The 17,659-nt window shown below is 38.6% G+C and overlaps 1 protein-coding gene across 1 annotated transcript in view; it reads left to right on the top strand.

The window, feature by feature from the left end:
* Positions 1-10,712, top strand: part of LOC130438778 (IgGFc-binding protein-like) — a 34,548-nt gene extending 23,836 nt beyond the window's left edge. Inside the window, 16 exon segments of the mRNA XM_056770943.1 lie at positions 70-216; positions 302-881; positions 995-1,578; positions 1,666-2,227; positions 2,334-2,938; positions 3,188-3,740; positions 3,843-4,039; positions 4,220-4,355; positions 6,149-6,268; positions 6,351-6,535; positions 6,635-6,662; positions 6,665-6,791; positions 6,887-7,132; positions 7,215-7,377; positions 10,103-10,205; positions 10,345-10,712. Of these exon segments, the coding sequence (XP_056626921.1) occupies positions 70-216; positions 302-881; positions 995-1,578; positions 1,666-2,227; positions 2,334-2,938; positions 3,188-3,740; positions 3,843-4,039; positions 4,220-4,355; positions 6,149-6,268; positions 6,351-6,535; positions 6,635-6,662; positions 6,665-6,791; positions 6,887-7,132; positions 7,215-7,377; positions 10,103-10,205; positions 10,345-10,448 (4,440 nt within the window). The 3' untranslated portion in view covers positions 10,449-10,712.
* The last annotated feature ends 6,947 nt before the right edge of the window (positions 10,713-17,659 follow it).

Here is a 17,659-nt window from a genome sequence, read left to right as displayed (position 1 = left end):
TGGGTTAATGATAAATAATTGATAAATGTATCAGTTTTCAAGTGATTCTGATCTTGTTTCATTGCTTAGGCTTGTGGAAATGGTTTGCCGTACTATCGCATTGAGGGCAAAAATGACCACCGTGGTAGTACACATGTGTCATGGACACGGATGGTCAGAGTATTGGTGTATGATGAAGAAATTGAACTTATTAAAGATCACTATTATGAGGCGAAGGTTCGTATCACTGTTTGCTGGAATGCTGACTTGAATTTGGTCATGTTTTCAAATTTCTAAAATCTTTCATGACAATATTTTCTAGGTTAATGGGACCCTTACAGCAACACCTTTCAGTCTGCGTAATGGATCCATCCAGGTCTATCAGTCAGGTTTTAGCTTGGCAATCAGCACAGACTTTGGTCTGGTTGTTACATATGATGCATACAGCTGGGTCACCATCTCTGTACCTTATGAATACCAGAATGCCACATGTGGTCTGTGTGGGAATTTTAACCTGTATCCTGAAGATGATTTCCGTTCCCCTTCTGGGGAGATACTGAGCTCAGATGTGGACTTTGCCAACTCTTGGAAGGTAGAGGGGGACACAGACCCGGAATGTCATAATGTCAGGTGCACGGGTCTGGCTTGTGCTGGTTGCAGCGATGACGAAATGAGTGTTTACGGTGATACAAACCACTGTGGGATCCTAGAAGACATGTTTGGCCCCTTTGCTCCCTGTCACTCTGTGCTTTCAACTCAGACATACACAGAGAGCTGTGTGTACGATCTTTGCTTAGGAGGAGGGTACCAACCCATTCTGTGCCAGGCTCTCAATGTGTACGCTGCTCAATGCCAACAGCAGGGAGTACAACTTGGCCACTGGAGACAGCAGGGATTCTGTGGTAAGACCCCTGTTATTTTTACAGTGCTATTTTGCACCAAACTATTTCAATCCATTTGAAAGATTAAATATAGGTGGTTGTTGAATGTTCTTATTTACACCATCCATTTCCAGAGATTCAATGTCCTGAGCACAGCCATTTTGAGCCTCAAGGAACAAGCTGCCCTGCAACATGTACTGATCCCTCTGCCCCGATGAACTGTCCCTTGCCCAATCAAGAGAGCTGTATATGTGATGCTGGGTACATTCTCAGTGCTGGAACATGTGTTCCTGACGCAGACTGTGGCTGCACCTTTGAGGGATTCTATTATGCTGAGGGACAGTCAGTAGTGTTGGATGAGGACTGTGGGAGACAGTGTGTTTGCAGCAGCCGGACAATGATCTGCCATCAGCACCAGTGTAGTCCAGCAGAGGTGTGTGAAGTTCATCACGGTGTGAGGGGCTGCAGACCCACCAGCTATGCTTCTTGTTCAGTTGAAGGCCTATGGTTCTATCATACCTTTGATGGACAAGCTTTCAGATATCCAGGAGCTTGTGGACTGACCCTTGCAAGGGTTATGGCACCATCCCAATTACCATCCTTCCTTTTGACAGCGGAGAAAGTACCACGAGGCCTTCAAGGTTTTGCTAGGTTCCTGAAGTTTGAGGCAGAAGGGACTCATGTCTCCATAGAAATGGGGGAAGGTAGCAATGTGCAGGTTAGCCAGAACACTTCCTCATAAGAATTTCATGTGTTAAAAAAGCCAACTTAGCATTCAAATTAATCATTTAATTCTCACGGACAGGTAGATGGACAGATGGTTGGTTTGCCCATTAGTGTTGGATCCGGTCAAATCAGCATCTATCACAGTGGTGTCATGGGTTTTGTTCTGGAAACAAACTTCGGGTTGACCATTAGAGCTGACTGGCCACACATTGTCAGGATAACAGTGCCGAGCACCTACAGTGGTTCACTTGGAGGTCTATGTGGGAACTTCAATGGAAATATGTATGATGAATTCATAAGTCCAGATGGTGTCCTGCTGGATGATCCCCATACATTTGCAGACAGTTGGCGTGATGGGTCCCTATCAGCACACTGTGAGGATCCATCTGACCGCTGGGAATCAGGACATTATCAGAACAGCCAGTTCAGTGAGCAATGCAGCATCATGACCTTCCCCGATGGACCATTTGCTGAGTGCAGCACAACACTAAACCCTACGCAACGAATCCAAGATTGCATTCAGATGCTGGAGCAGACCAGCGGAGCCAGGGAGGCTCTCTGTGAGGCCCTGCGGGGATACACTCTGCTCTGCCAAGAGAATGGCATTGCAGTTGGAGAGTGGAGGAATATTACCCACTGTGGTAGGTATTTTATAACATATGTGATATGCAGGCTGAAACCGAATCCTCTTCATTACTTTTGAATCTTGCTCACTCTGCTGCTTGTCATTGTGCTTTGTGATTCCAGAACCCATCTGCCCACCGAATGCCCATTATGATCTGTGTGGCACATCCTGTCCTGCATCCTGCCCTAGTCTCTCATTTCCCTTTCAGTGCACCCTGCAGTGCCAGGAGGGATGCCAGTGTAATGATGGGCTTGTTTTGAATGGAGATCACTGTGTGCCACCCATGGGCTGTGGTTGTCGCTATGCTGGACGTTATCGACAGCCTGGAGAGCAGTTCTGGCGTGATGAGGAGTGCCAGTCTCTGTGTGTTTGTGATGGGATTACTGGAAATGTCCATTGCTCACCATCCTCATGCAGTGAACAGGAACTCTGCAGTGTCGTCGAGGGAGAGTATGGCTGCCATCCCAGTCCACATGCTAGTTGTTCTGCTTCAGGAGACCCCCATTATATCTCTTTTGATGGGACCTACTTTGATTTCCAGGGCACATGTAGATATGTGCTGGCCACAGTATGTAATGACACTCGTGGTCTATCACACTTCCAGGTGGATGCAAGAAATGAGGCTTGGCATGGACTCCCCGTTTCCATTACCGTTGAGGTTTTTGTCAATGTCTCTGGACACCTCATCCACATGTCACAGGACCTAAATGGTTATTCTTCTGTTCAGGTAAGCAAACATGACTCAAAAGTTTCAATGATGGGAACATATGGTTTTTGACAAGCTTGGCTTTTTATCAGGCCATGACAATCTAATATTAATTGCTTTGAACACATGTTTTGGCCAGATTGAACACTCCTGTTTCTATAACATGATTTTAGGTTGTAGAGCCTAGCATTGTCAAAATGTTGGATAATGTGTCTGGAAAGGGACAGTTCTGTTTGCTAAGTAAAAAAAGCATTTTCTTCTTCTATTAAGGTTGATGGAGAGGTCAAAAACCTTCCCATCCTACTTGATTCTGGCCGAGTATCTATCTACTCCACTGGATCGAACACTCTTGTTTCAACTAACTTCGGTTTGAGTGTGACTTATGGCTTCTGGGCGGTAAACATCAATGTACCAGCAGACTACCGAGGAATTACGTGTGGACTTTGTGGCAACTTTAACGGTCACACAGAGGACGACTTCATGACTCCTTCAGGTTCTTTGGCTGCTTCAGCAGAACAGTTTGGGGCAGAATGGAAGGTTGAGGACGATATGCCATGCAATGACGGGTGTGGGGACAACTGTCCTCTGTGCCAAGATCAGAGCACTGCTCATGCCATGTGTGAGATCATCACAGACAACCTGGGCCCCTTTAGCTTCTGTCACCCTTCTGTAGATCCACAAGCGTACTTTAATGACTGTTCATTTGATGTTTGCCTCTCTGGAAACCTTCATGATGTATTGTGTCATTCTATCCAATCCTATGTGAGGGCCTGTCAATCTGCCAATGCTGTTGTCTATCCCTGGAGAGAAAGAGCATCCTGTGGTAAGTGCTATAAGTGGGCTAAGGAAATTTTCCAGTTTAATTACAGACCAAATATTTAGATCATTTAAAATTTTTAATGATTTTTTGTTGTTCCTTTGACAGCCATGATATGTCCAGACAACAGTACCTATGAGCTGTGTGGTACAGACTGCGGTCATACATGCGCCAGCAGCATTGATGCTAGTTGTGAACACACATGCTCTGAGGGATGTTTCTGTAATGATGGATTTGTGAGGAGTGGAGAATACTGTGTGCCTGTGGAGCAATGCGGATGCTTGTATGATGGATTCTACTATGATGTGAGTGTTGAAACATTACATTTTATGTTGTTATAAATACTGTTATATTGGTAGATGTTTGGTAGTTGACTACTGTATTTACATACATATTCTTTATGCGACATCATTGCACTCAGTAGTAAACATGTTTTGGTTTGGTTTCAGAAACCAGAAAAGTAAACGTTATCCTTTTTATTTTAGATTGGTGAACACTTCTGGAATTCAGAATGTTCCTACCGTTGTGAATGTTTTGCCCCAAATGATCTGCGTTGTTCACCATCCTCTTGCCCAACAACTATGGAGTGTACAGTCAGAAATGGACATCGCGACTGCTACGGTAAGATGTCAATGAGCAGTAAATGTGGGGATGTCACCTTTGATGACAGTTGCCACATTCTCACAGCAAGAAATATAGATAAATACGTACTGGATGAACAGTACAAAAATCTTTTGATTCTTTAATATTATGACTTTTGACAGTCATAATATTAAAAAGATGGGGGGACCAAAGCATAGTAAATCACAATTTAAACGCAGGAGGGAAACAAGATACTCCTGTTTTGTGCAACACCAACATTAGTCATAGTGCCTAATTTTAAATACAGGAACATTTAAAATTGGAATATCATGAAATAGGTCAATATTTTGTTTCACTCATTTCAGAAAGTGAAACCCATATATTATATAGATTCATTACACATAGAGTGAAATATTTCAAGCCTTCATTTCTTGAAAGTTTGATGATTATGGCTTACAGAAAATGAAAACCCAAATTTCAGTGTCTCAAAAAATTGGAATATTTCATATGGTCAATAAAAAATGATATTTTAAACAGAAATGTCGGGCTTCTGAAAAGTATGTTCGTTTCTTTGCACTCAATATTTGGTTGGGCCTTCTTTGGCATGAATTGCATCAATGTGGCGTGGCATGGAGGCATCAGTCTGTGCACTGCTCAGGTGTAATGGAAGCCCAATGTGATTTGATAATCTACAACAATAAGCATTCTAACATCTTGTGTGGATATTCTAATTAAAAGCAAGCCAAGCGTGCGCGTACTAAATACAAGCACCGTCTTAGCATCCCTAAGCTTAAGTTAAACTTGGTGGCTTTACATTGTTAATATTGTGTTTACTGATTTGTCCTAATTAAATAAAGAAAGTTCATTAAATCTGGAGGATAAAAACTGATGGTAATCATGTATTTATTTAGTCATTTGGCAGACGCTTTTATCCAATGCGACTTACAGTGCACTTATTACAGGGACAATCCCCCTGTAGCAACATGGACTAAAGTGTCTTGCTCAAGGACACACTGGAGGTGGCTGCTGGGATCGAACCAGCAACCTTTTGATTTACCAGTTCAGTGGTTTAACCCACTAGACCACCATCTCCATACTTTTTTTTTTTACAGATGTTAAACATTGAATGGGGTCAAATTGACCCCTAGGATAATAGGAGGGTTAATAAATAATCAATGGTACACACTGCTAAGGCTCTTGATGTCACGGTTATTGCCAAAACGGGTGTAGCCGAAACATTACCCATAAAGTGAGCCATTATACCGAATAGCTTCTGTAATGGTTTGTTAACACATCTGTTAGAGTCAAAACTAGTATACATTAGTTTGTGAGACCAACATGCTGCAGTTTCACATACATTACAGTAAAATTCATAAACAAGTGCTCATGTATTTGTATGTGATAAATTGTTCTGTGTTTAATGATTAATCATTTCTAACGGATAACTTTACTCATACTACCGCTGAAACGGTCACACAAACCATTACCACTGAAATGATCACAACCACATAAACCAAAACTATAAAGTCCTGTGGCATAATTAATCCATACTCCTATGTTCTATCATTTAAAAATGAGTATGTGCTCATTTGAATTGGTAAATGGATTTAAGAGCCACCAAGTTACACCCAGCAACATTCTAGCATAGCATGAAACAGAATAGACTTCTCTAGATCATGTCATTTTTGAGAGTTTACAAGTATATAGAAATAAACAAACATCCCATTCCCTCCATCCTTTAACTTTTATGAAGGTGTGGAGCCCTCATCTAATATTATTCATTGGACATATGTATTATGAATGCGCTTCATCGCTCTGTGTTCTTCTCTTAGCTGTGACTGATCCATGCCTTTCACTCAACTGTACTGAAGATGAATGGTGTGGAGAGAGAAATGGTGTTCACGGCTGTTTCTGCCAAGACTACCAAACCATATCTGAACCTCACTCCTTCGGTTAGAATCACTTCACAACAAAATCACGAATGTGAACCTTTCTCTCTCTCTCTTTTTAATGCTGATCATGTTTTTTCCTCAGATTACTCTGAAACCTGTGAGAGCAGTTCAGGATCTATATCTCTGTCTCGCTGTCAGCTGTTTGAAGCTGGTTTTTCAGCTCACCTTCTACATCTCAATGACCGCAGCTGTAGAGGAACCATCCAGAATGGAAGAGTGCAGTTTCACTTTGATTACAATGATCACATCTGTGGCACCAGACTTGTGGTAAGACTCAATATTAACATACATTTCACATACACTCAGACTGAACAATTGTCAATAAAATTATTTCTGACTTTTAAACTAAGAGTATGTTCTCCACAGGCCAACGGCACTCATATCATCTATGAAACTTTATTTTGGGGACACCAGAGTCAGCCGCAGGTCTCATCAGCAGAGAGAAAATACTGAAGCTAAATTTCAGCTGTATTTACCCACAAACACAAACACTTTCTATGATTGATATCAACCCACTGGAGACGTGAGACTCAGTTTCTACTTTGCTAAACTTTAATGCAATTTTTTTTACATGTGTGAATACTGTGTTTTAACTCTCAATATTGTTTATCTTACCAGCATTGCACACAGGGTTCTTCCTGCTGGTGAAGGGAGGTATCGGGTGAGAATGGTTCCATATCAGGATTCTGAGTTCTCTCAGCCCTTCACTGGTCGTGTGGATGCAGAACTCAACCAGCAGATGTTTGTTGAGGTTGGTGTTGACGGGGTTGACAGTCGTCAGTTTGTCACAGTGATTGACACATGTTGGGCTACACCTGTGAATGATCCAGATTACAGTCTGCGCTGGGATCTCATCACTGGAGAGTAAGACACAAACATCACTTCGAGCTTCTTAACATGTTTAAAGACTTGTTTGAGTTCAATAAATCATCATCTTTATCTTCAGGTGTCCAAATCCACAAGACAACACAGTGGAGCTTCTTCAGAATGGTGTCTCAACATCCAGCCGTTTCTCCTTCAGGATGTTTATCTTCAACGCAAACGCAACTAAAGTTTACCTGCACTGTTCTGTTCATCTGTGTCTTCTGACCAACAATCACTGTTCAGCGGTGAGTTTACAAATAATTTACATATATAATTGAAGGCTAATGGTCCACAGGGTTTCTGCAGTTATAACCAAACGTAATTTAATGCTTTTTAATGCCATTTTTAAAATGGTTAATGCCATAACCGGTCAACGACTAACCTGAATTAGAAATTACTCCGATGACAGCTTAAACATTTATTTGCAGTAACATTTACAATTTCAATACTGATTCAACAAAGTACCAATCATTTACACGCTGGATGCTATAAAGAGTGAAAAATTTGGCCAAAACTAACTGTCTGTAAATTATACTGCCACAGTACAACCATTGGCATCATCAGCTAACAAATTCCATTCTAGCAAGACTATAAACCTCTTTACTCTTATAGGCTGCAAAATAAAGTATGAAAAAAGTGGATTTAGTGTTAAGACAGCAGAGCACCTCTGCCTGCAGTGTTGCATTCGAACCAAACGCTGTCGAAGGTTGTTGATTTTCCTATGGAAGAAGCAGCAGCAGTAGCATTTGTAGTGGTGTTGTAAGTACTAGCAGCAGCAGAGGGTACTTTGTCGGTCGCATTAAAGTAACTAGACATAGTGAATTGCTGCGACTGTGTGACCCTAATAGCCGATTTGTGGCTATCAGACTGCATATGTGATTTAACAGCTTTTACACCCATCGTAGCTAGCTTAGATTTCTTTTTGCAAACACTGCAAAATCCTTCACCTGGTTGACCACGAAGGGGCAGCAACCATGTCTTAAAAATCATCGTCTTCCAGCCACTTCTCATGGAATTTGCACTTCCCCATGGTGCACCTTCTTTGCTAGGTCTCATCCCACCAATATCCAAACATCCAGCATTACCGCAAATCCACACCGGCCTGAAGCAGTTACCAAACTGGTTCTGTGTTTTTAGCAAATAAATTTACAACTTTGCAACAGCCAAACACCTGTTCATTAAAAATAAGTGGTAATATTATTTTTTTCAAAACTTCCTATACTTTTAATGCCTTCAGAATGTAAATTTAATGCTTTTTAATGCCTTTTAAGGCCTTAATTGGATCAAAATCCATTTAATGACTATTCATTCTTTTCAAAACCCCGCGGAAACCCTGGTCCCAAACCAGGAAAGATGAAGGGCTTTTAATCACCTATAATCATGCACATAATGACTTTTGATAAACACTTTGTGACAATGCATATATCTATTAAAAATGTATGTCTATTAAATCTATAAACTCACACAGAATCATAACCAAGAATGAACACATGCACGTTGGAATATGCAACAAACAGAAATTATACATAATGCTGGTAAAACATATTTATTTACTAAAGGAATAATTTTCCTAACAACTGATTCAACAGTGTTTAATACAAATTCGAACACAAAAACATAATTTCTATCATTTCATTACCTGTGATAATACTCTTGCAGTCTATTGAATTCTTAATTAAATAAATCACATACACAGTCATATCCTTTGCTTTATATGCTATAAAGTTATTTGTTATGTTTTTAGCATATCAGGTCTGACACACGTTAAATCTTACATCATGTGACAAACCATGTTTCAAAATGGCAAAATTCGAAAAGGATATGTAGTTGAGTCTCTGAATCCTACCATTTCTCATTTTTATTGTAAAAAGGTTAGCTTTGTTATGTTTGCCTTCTCGCATCTCACTACACCGCCGTCATGAGTGCCTGCCTCCCGACAGTCATGTTCGGTCTTATTTAATTTGATTGGCTGAATGTTCAAACTTCCTCATTATGATTGGCTGAAATGCTGCTTGCAATCTCTAATTTGAATGGCTGGAATTCAATGAACCATATTTGATTGGTCAAACTTTTGAAATTGGGTAGCTCCGACAAAGCCAATAAATCGAAAGCCTGCGACCTTACGCCCAAAAAGCGTAACAGCCAATGCCGAAACCTTGACTTAAGACGGGGTTGTCTGATCTGAGAGTTTAGAGGTCCCATATCCGACTATGAGTCCCGTTCCACTCATTTATTTCTGGGTTGAGGTGGAAATATCCGAAATCCCAGTTGTCCGGAACTGAGCGTGAACACTTCTGGTTATGTTATTTTCGTGTTTCATGTTCTATCTTAAACCAGTTTATTGTGTCATGTAGTTTGCCATTACCTTTGATATATGCTTTAGTTTTTCTTCCGAACAGTCATGTGCAGCGCTGTCGCCACATTGTTGTTGAAATCTTCATGCTGTCCATAAATATTCATATTTACTCCTCAAACAGTGGAATTTGTAAGTTTGTCTGTTGTTAGATCCGTATGCAGTGGTGGACAGTAGTTTACTGTATAAACTTATTCAGTTAAACTTGCTGTAGTGATATGGAGCTATAATTCGGTCGAAAGTCTAGAACTACTTCTTAGACGTGCGTTTCATTGAAAAAAATTATGAACCCGTAGAGCGTCATCGGCCAATCAGATTGAAGCATTCAATAGCCCGTGGTATATAACACAAACGCTTTGGTGTCCAGCAGAATAACCGTGTCGTCGCCAGGTCTCAGGAAAGAACCGTTGCATTCTGAATGGGAATTTGTGCTGCTCTTGCGTGCTACGTCACTAGAGGGCGCTAGGATCATAGTGTCGTGGACACCAACTGCAGCTTAAATCTCTGTATGTTAGATAATATAGTATACATTATAGTATATGTGAGTCTTGAAGGGAAAAATTTGCGAAAAATTATGATAGTAATCATTTTTACCCGGATCTACTTTTAATCTTTAGGATTGTCATTCTGGACATCACCAGAGGATGGGAAGGTCTCTGGACTTTTACGACAGTTCTTCTATATCCATGGGTCCTCTGGTCTGGTCTGGTGGAACTTCGGGTAAACATTTACTTTAATATCCTTTTTGCTCACTGTTCTTTATTTAATTTCAATGATGATTGTTTTAATTTCATGCATTTATTTTTAATCTAATAATTCATGTTTTGTAATTTTACAATGCACTGAACCATATTCACAGATACATGGAGACCAGAAAAACTGATGACATCTGGAGCTCCAGGTCTCTGTGGTTGCTTGATCGTTCTGCTGGTTTCACTACTGAGTGCCTGCACCATCTACTAGGATATTTACACAATTTTCTTTTAATGCATTTACATTTTATAATCTATAAAATATCCTAAAATTTGCTTTTCATTTAGTATATCTTAATTAGTTTTCTAATGAACATACAGCAATGGTCTTTTATGACCATTTTGTTTTTCTTTCTTGCATGATAAAATAAGATTTTAATTGATTGTTGATTTCTTTTTTCTTTTTTAAATACTCAATTAAAAACAGATTTTTCATGTGTTTGAATAAAATTGCATTGTGTCAAAATAAAATTTACACCAATCTGAAATTGACATTGACTTTTAACTTTGCTGGCTGTTGGTGCCAGAAGAGCCGATATAAGTGTTTCGTCTACATTATTATTACCAACTTGTACATTCAAATCTAGGGTTTACAGAGAATGGGCACAACAAATATTCGGAGAGTAGTTCACCGGCTAAAAATACTTTGTCATTGACGACAGAAAAGTATGGCCATAGTTTAAGCTAGAAAAGGCAACGTTCATTATACGAGTTCATTCTTTAAAGGGGTTATTGGATGGCTAAAACTAACATTATTGTGTGTATTTGGTGTAATACAGTGTGTTTACAATGTTAACTGCCAAAAAAATATATATTTTTTTCATATACCGTGCATTACGGTTTCTCCTCTGTGCCCCGCCTTTCTGAAACTTTCCGATTGGCCTAATACCTCAAGCATGTGGTAGAAATGTACGCCCCTTATCATAATTTCGGAACAACAGTCTTGAAAGCATATTGACAGCTGATAATGTTACTGGTATGAGTTCAAGTGTGAGTTCAAGTCCGAATATGATTCAGAAAATGCATTTGATCAAGCGGATTAATTGCGAGTGCGAAATTGCCAGAAGAGTGTAACAGATTGGTAAGGTTTTATTTAAAAAAAACTATAAGGTTTGACAATTAGCTAACTAAAGCAAACTTCATAAGCTGCCTTTGATGCTGTGTCTCGACCAACCGTGACAAACTCTATGAAAAATATTATGATTAACGAGGCATTTGTTGCCTCCAGCAGGGACATAGTTATGGTATATATAATGTCTTATATTTCAAACCTGAAGAATCACACTACAGGGGAGAACTACCATAGGATACATGGCTGAAATTCTTTAATAATGAAAACATACTTACAGGCTTAGACTTAGTACTTAGACACGCCTTCTTTCTTTGTATATACATTTTGGTTCTTCAACGCTTCTCACAAACTGACGTAGAAATGTTGGGGCGTGTATTTACATGGCGTTTAGGCAGGTTTGGATGAGCCTCCTCTTTTAAATAAAATATCTCTTTTGGTTGAGACTCTATATTTTGCAAATTTACATGACTTATATATTAATGAACAACTTGAAACACAGATGCAGGAAAAATCACGTCATACAGTTGTGCTCAAAAGTTTACACACCCCTTGGAGAATCTGTAAATAGCTGAAATGTTTGGGGAACAAAGAGGATTTTTGAAAATTAAGGTTTATTTTTAATTTAGTCCTGCCCTTAGCAAGTTGTTTCACTAATGAAATCTTAACATAAAGTTCACACTAAAGAATAATAAAATAATTTCTTAAAAATAGCCCAGTGCAAAAGATTACACGCCCATGACTCTTAATACTGTATGATATTAACTAAACAATCAATGACAGTTTTTATGTTTATTCGTTTATGTTTTATAGTTGTTTAAAGGTTTCTTGTTTGTCATGAGTCATTAGACTGATGTATTGTGGAGGTACTGTATGGTGCTAAAGGAGCTGGACTAAGAAGATTAGAGGGGTTCTGTACAAAGATCATGATTAAAAAAACAGCAATATCGATTTTGTGTAATTTTTACACTTATAATAAATATTATTGTAAATAATCTGCCCTCCAAAGTTTCTCTCTTATCCTAACACACATTTTTTTTTATTTGACTCATATTTGGTCACCAGGGCGAGGCAAGGGGAAACAGGTTGGGGTGGAAAAGGTCTCTACGTGAGCGGAGGAATGACGATGCACTTCCACATAAAACACTCAGCATTCCTAAAAATAACAGCTAAAACTACATGGTTTGTTAGATTAAGGTGTTCTCTCAGCCCGGTTAAACTGGTAAAGCAAACTGGTTTGGATCAGGTCACTTTTTAAAGCTGGTCAGCTTCAGATTGACCAACTTTACAAGCTTTGTCAGGCTGGGTTGTCCAGTGTAAGCCAATGTCTTCCATCGTAAACCAGCTAAAACCAGCCAACCGTTTAGACCAATGTGGCCAATTTCCATCCTGATCAGCAAAAACCAATTTCACACGCTAAATAACCGGCCAAAACCCATCTAAAAGACAACTTATCTAGCTAAAACCAGCCAACCACTGGACAAAAACATGATGTTTTTCCTCAACCTTTTTCTCTAAAGTAGTTGACATCACGATCATGTGCTTTTTTCCTGTAGCTCTGTGGTAAGAGCATTGCGTTAACAACGCAAGGTTGTGGGTTCGATCCCAGGGGATTGCACATAGCTAGGTATAAATGTATAGGTTAATGTAATGTAAGTCGCTTTTTGATAAAAGCGTCTGCCAAGTGCATAAAAGTAAATGTAAATGTAATGTCACTGCCAGCTGCACGCAAATACCGGTGTGAGAAAAACAGTGGAAACAAGGCAGCAATGAGTGAAACGGAAAAGACAATTCCTTCAAAAACATGTTTTATTGTTGTTGTTGAATGTCAAGATAGGATACGTAGAAATTATGGCATTATTTTCTATGGAATACCGATGTGGAATACCCCATGTTAAGCTAAACAAGCCATTAAAAGAACAGGCTGGACTCACGAAATCATCCGGAATTTTTGTTTCAGTGTTTTTTCATATCAGGTAAAATTTTCTCTACTGTTTATCACACAAAAATACAAAATAAATGATGTGGTTAAGAACTATAATTTAGATGCAATTACAAAGCTGACTCTGTAGAGCAGGGGTGTCCAATGTCGGTCCTGGAGTGACAAAGTCCTGCAGAGCTTAGCTCCAGCTTGGCTCAACACACAGGTTTGGAAGTTTCTAGTCTGCTTTGTGAGACCTTGATTAGCTGTTCAGGTGTGTTTGATTTGGGTTGAAGCTAAACTTTGCAGGACACCGGCCCTTTCAGGACTGACTTTGGACACCCCTGCTGTAGAGGTTGCAAAATCTTTGAGTGGAAGAGGGAAGTGCCAGTCGACCTGCCACTCATGCCTGACGACCTGTCACTGTGTTACGTGCCTGCCTCATTGTAACCTCTGCACATGCACAGATAGGTCTCAACCTGAGCAGAGCACATGCTCTTTTTGCCTTACACTCTGAAGTGCCCTATTATGGTGGTGTTTTTTTCCATTAAGTCAATACTATAGGTGACTCTTTACATCTGTCTGCCTGTTCTACAAAAATGTAGCCATTGAGAGTTTAAAAAGACCTTGAGACTTAATCTTGTTGGGTAGGCTCTGTCAGTAAAATCTTGTGGCTCTATCCCCTTATATCTTGACGGAATGAACGGCAGTTCTTTCCAAAGCAGCTGAACGTCTTGCAAGGCTAAATATAGTGAAATAAGATCTTTTTATTGAAGAAGTACAGCGTTTTCTTCACGGAAAAAACATTATATCGAAAATGTCCATATTTTATGTATTTGAGGTCTAAGAAACTTTGGACCGGAGGGCTAGCAGTTACCTACACTTATTTGTCAGTGCGCACAGTAGCATTTCATCTTTTATAAATTAGATTTTGTCACAGTCATCAGCTGCTTTCTGTCTCAAAGCCACAAGAGGCCACTCTCCACATGACCCATAATATCTTTCTCTACATTTCCCATAAGTGCCTGCACTCATTGTTTAATCATTCACATCTGATTTTATTATGGATTTAGTTCTGTCTATTTAAACCTGGCTTTGTCAGTAATTCGTTGTTTGGTTTTGTGTTTATGTCACAGATCCTTCCGTTCATCGTGTTCAATGTCTTGCCCTGGATTTTTTTATTGTATGACCTGTGCCTACTCTCGGATTTGCCTGTGGATCACCCCTAAAATAAACTGCGTTTAGATCCTCACCTCTGAGCCTGTGCAATTTGTAAAGGATTTAGGCCAATTTTTTTTACAACAGAAAAACTTAGCACCCGTATAGCTACAAAAACGTTGTAACCTGTTGATTAAAACAGTGATGTCTCCGTTTAGATAAAGAGGAACAAAATGCACATTTGCACACATTCGCTAGTCAAAAACCCTGTGACATTAACAGCATTTAAGTTTGAAACAAAACTACTGAGTGATCCTCATCACCCAGGTGAAATATTTAATTAATTGATGATAAAAAATGTATCAATCATTTTCTGTCATCCCTTGTTTAGCGTTACGTTACACAATCATGCCTTTAATTATTTAAACAATTTAGGGGCGATCCCAGTTCTTTAGCTGCAGGGCGATCTCTTGAATCATCAGATGTCTCTCTGATATTGGCAAGAAAAGAGGATGCCTACCCGACGAACCAGTGAAACCTCAGACCTTCTTTCCACCTTACACATTCTTGACTGCTTCCCCCTGCATAAGGCGTGGTAAATGTCCTATTGGGCAATTCAACTGTTCTGAAATAGTGGGATTATAAAACCTAGTCCTATTAAGCGAATCTATGTAATCTATTCAAACTAATTTGCAGCAGAAGTCACAAACCAAACAAAATGTTATCCTTTCATAGACGAGTAAACAAAGCAACTGAAAACATGTAATTGATATCTCAAATGAATAGAGTAAAAACATAACGGCTAAGAATTCCACTACTTTACAATATCAAATACTATTGGTAGCTACACATTTAAACGTGGCTGTACGTTTTTAACATTATATTGAAAAGGTACACAGTATAAAAAACTTTTTAATGGTGAACTTAAGGAGGCCAAGTTCTGAAACAGGAGGGATGTTATTTTTAACACGTGTATCATGACGGACAAAATGTAGTATAATTTAGAGTTAGACCCAGTTTTGACTTTATAATTCTTTTAGCCTGGAAATCATCCTCTCTTCAAATTGTAACCAACTCAGCCTCAACACGGTATAAGATACCGTTAACTGCTAAACTTACCTTTTCAATGGCGAACAATTCACTCAATTGAACAATGAAATTCGGACTACACTAAAACATTAGTTAAAACTTTTAATACCAAGTAGGAATTGGTTTCAATGATTGAAAACGATTTTTTAAGAATGAATCTCAGCAATTTATAATATACAATTTACAAGAATTTCACATTAACATGACACTTTTGTAGAATAGAACACAAAAAACTTTATTCATCAAGTATTTTTAACGATTAGGCCTAGTGTAGTTATGGGGAACCTGCTTTCTGTTGAAATGTTAAATTTCTTGTTTTGATGTAGTGCAAACTAATAACTAACAATGCTTTTAAACAGGTGTAAATGTCGTGCATGCCACAAAGGGTACAGGGACACATACTCACACACAAACACATATATATACAAAAAAATAGTTTGCATGTATGTATTCACATTGGGGGGACAATGGAACAATGTACAGATTTTCAGGACATTGGGACTTTAATTCACCAAATTGCCATTAACAAGATTACAATGTATTGCAAGGTTATTTATAAAAATAACATGAAATGTTATCAATACTAGTGTGACTGTTAGAGAGATGCACTAAACAGACTGGTTTCAGTGCCTATACAGCTATTCAAACACTCTTTTTAAGCACAGTATGTGAATATTCTTCATACAGACTCCTAAACGATAACATAAGTAGGCTACTGAATTTTATAATTTTGTTAATTATCAGGTAACTTACAGTAACCACATATTTTGGAAATGCACTACACTGTAAGAAATATATTGTGAAAATTACAGTTATTTACTGGCAGCCATTGACAAGTACACTGTATTTAAAAATACAGTAAGTTTCTTGTCAATTGCTGCCAGTTATTAACTATGATTGTTTATTACAGTAAGTTACTTGTCAATGGCTGTCAGTTAGTTACTGTGATTTTCTACAGAAAATGTATGATTTGGAAACAGCCCCTGACTTAAAAATATAATTATTAATGTGGTTTTAGTTTACTTACTTTCTTAGGATGATTGCTTAAAAGTGAACCAGAGCCAAAACCGAAATGAATCACAGATCACTTATTCTGGTTTGGTATCTTTACGACTTAAAGTTTCTGACTTTAAGAATAATACCATTAAGGAAAAAAAACACAGTACAAATGCAATGGAGTTCCAGCACTTTATGCTTGGACTTATACAAGTGGATCACACTGTTTGACAAATACATTGTCTCTATTTTAAGGTAAAACACAATTTGAAAACATTTCCTAAACAAACAACAAAATGCTAAAATATAATTAAGAAAAATAATAATAATTCACAGCTGAACGTGTTGTTCCACATGAAGATTTCTGAAAAACAAATAATAAATAGTAAATTATAATATATAGATTTACAAAATATTTAGATTAAATAAGCATTGACCTCAATCTAGTTATTTTATATTGACCTTATCTAGTTATTACAAGTTATTTTGCCTGTCAAACTCTGTGAAGTCTCTGATGAAGGAAATGACATGTGGGATGAAGGAAATGACATGTGGGATGAAGGAAATGACATGTGGGTTCATGTATGACCTCTTTTGGTGTACTGACTTTCCAGTTTTCTGGCTTCTCTGAACCTTGGAACTACACTTACTGGACTCTGGTTAATACTGACAAGGAACCTGTCAGAAATGCAGCAGGACATTCTGCATGCCCACACTGAAATCTGATGTTTGCAAGATTTCTGTGAATTTTAATATGCCAAAGAAAATGAAGAAGTCATTAATGGAACATTCTATTGAGTTTCGGCTCTTGGTATCTATAGTCTTTGGCGTGTGACATCAAAGTACCTCGAGAGCGATAGTAATAGTTACGGAACAAGCTGCACTCAGATTCCCCTGCCACGGTATTTTGATGTAATTTCTGTGATCGGATTTGCGCAGCGCTGCATGACGTTAAAGTCATTACTAGGGAGTTACAAACAGAGTTTAGAACCACAGAGTTTAGAACCACCAGTACCCTACATCATAAGCCTGTGTCAATGCCATGCATTTTTGCTGCTTGTAAACGAAACCTCATCACAAATCAATAAATTATTTATTTGAGAAAAGTCTATTTTCACAAACATATTTAAGTATCTATTTACAGAAGGTTATAAAACAGTTCAATGTTTAAAGTCTAGTTGTGCTGGAC

The sequence above is a fragment of the Triplophysa dalaica genome, chromosome 17, assembly GCF_015846415.1.
Source record: "Triplophysa dalaica isolate WHDGS20190420 chromosome 17, ASM1584641v1, whole genome shotgun sequence".
Lineage (NCBI taxonomy): Eukaryota > Metazoa > Chordata > Actinopteri > Cypriniformes > Nemacheilidae > Triplophysa > Triplophysa dalaica.
The sequence above is the reverse complement of the archived record's forward strand: the minus strand, read 5'-3'. Positions and strand labels throughout refer to the sequence as shown.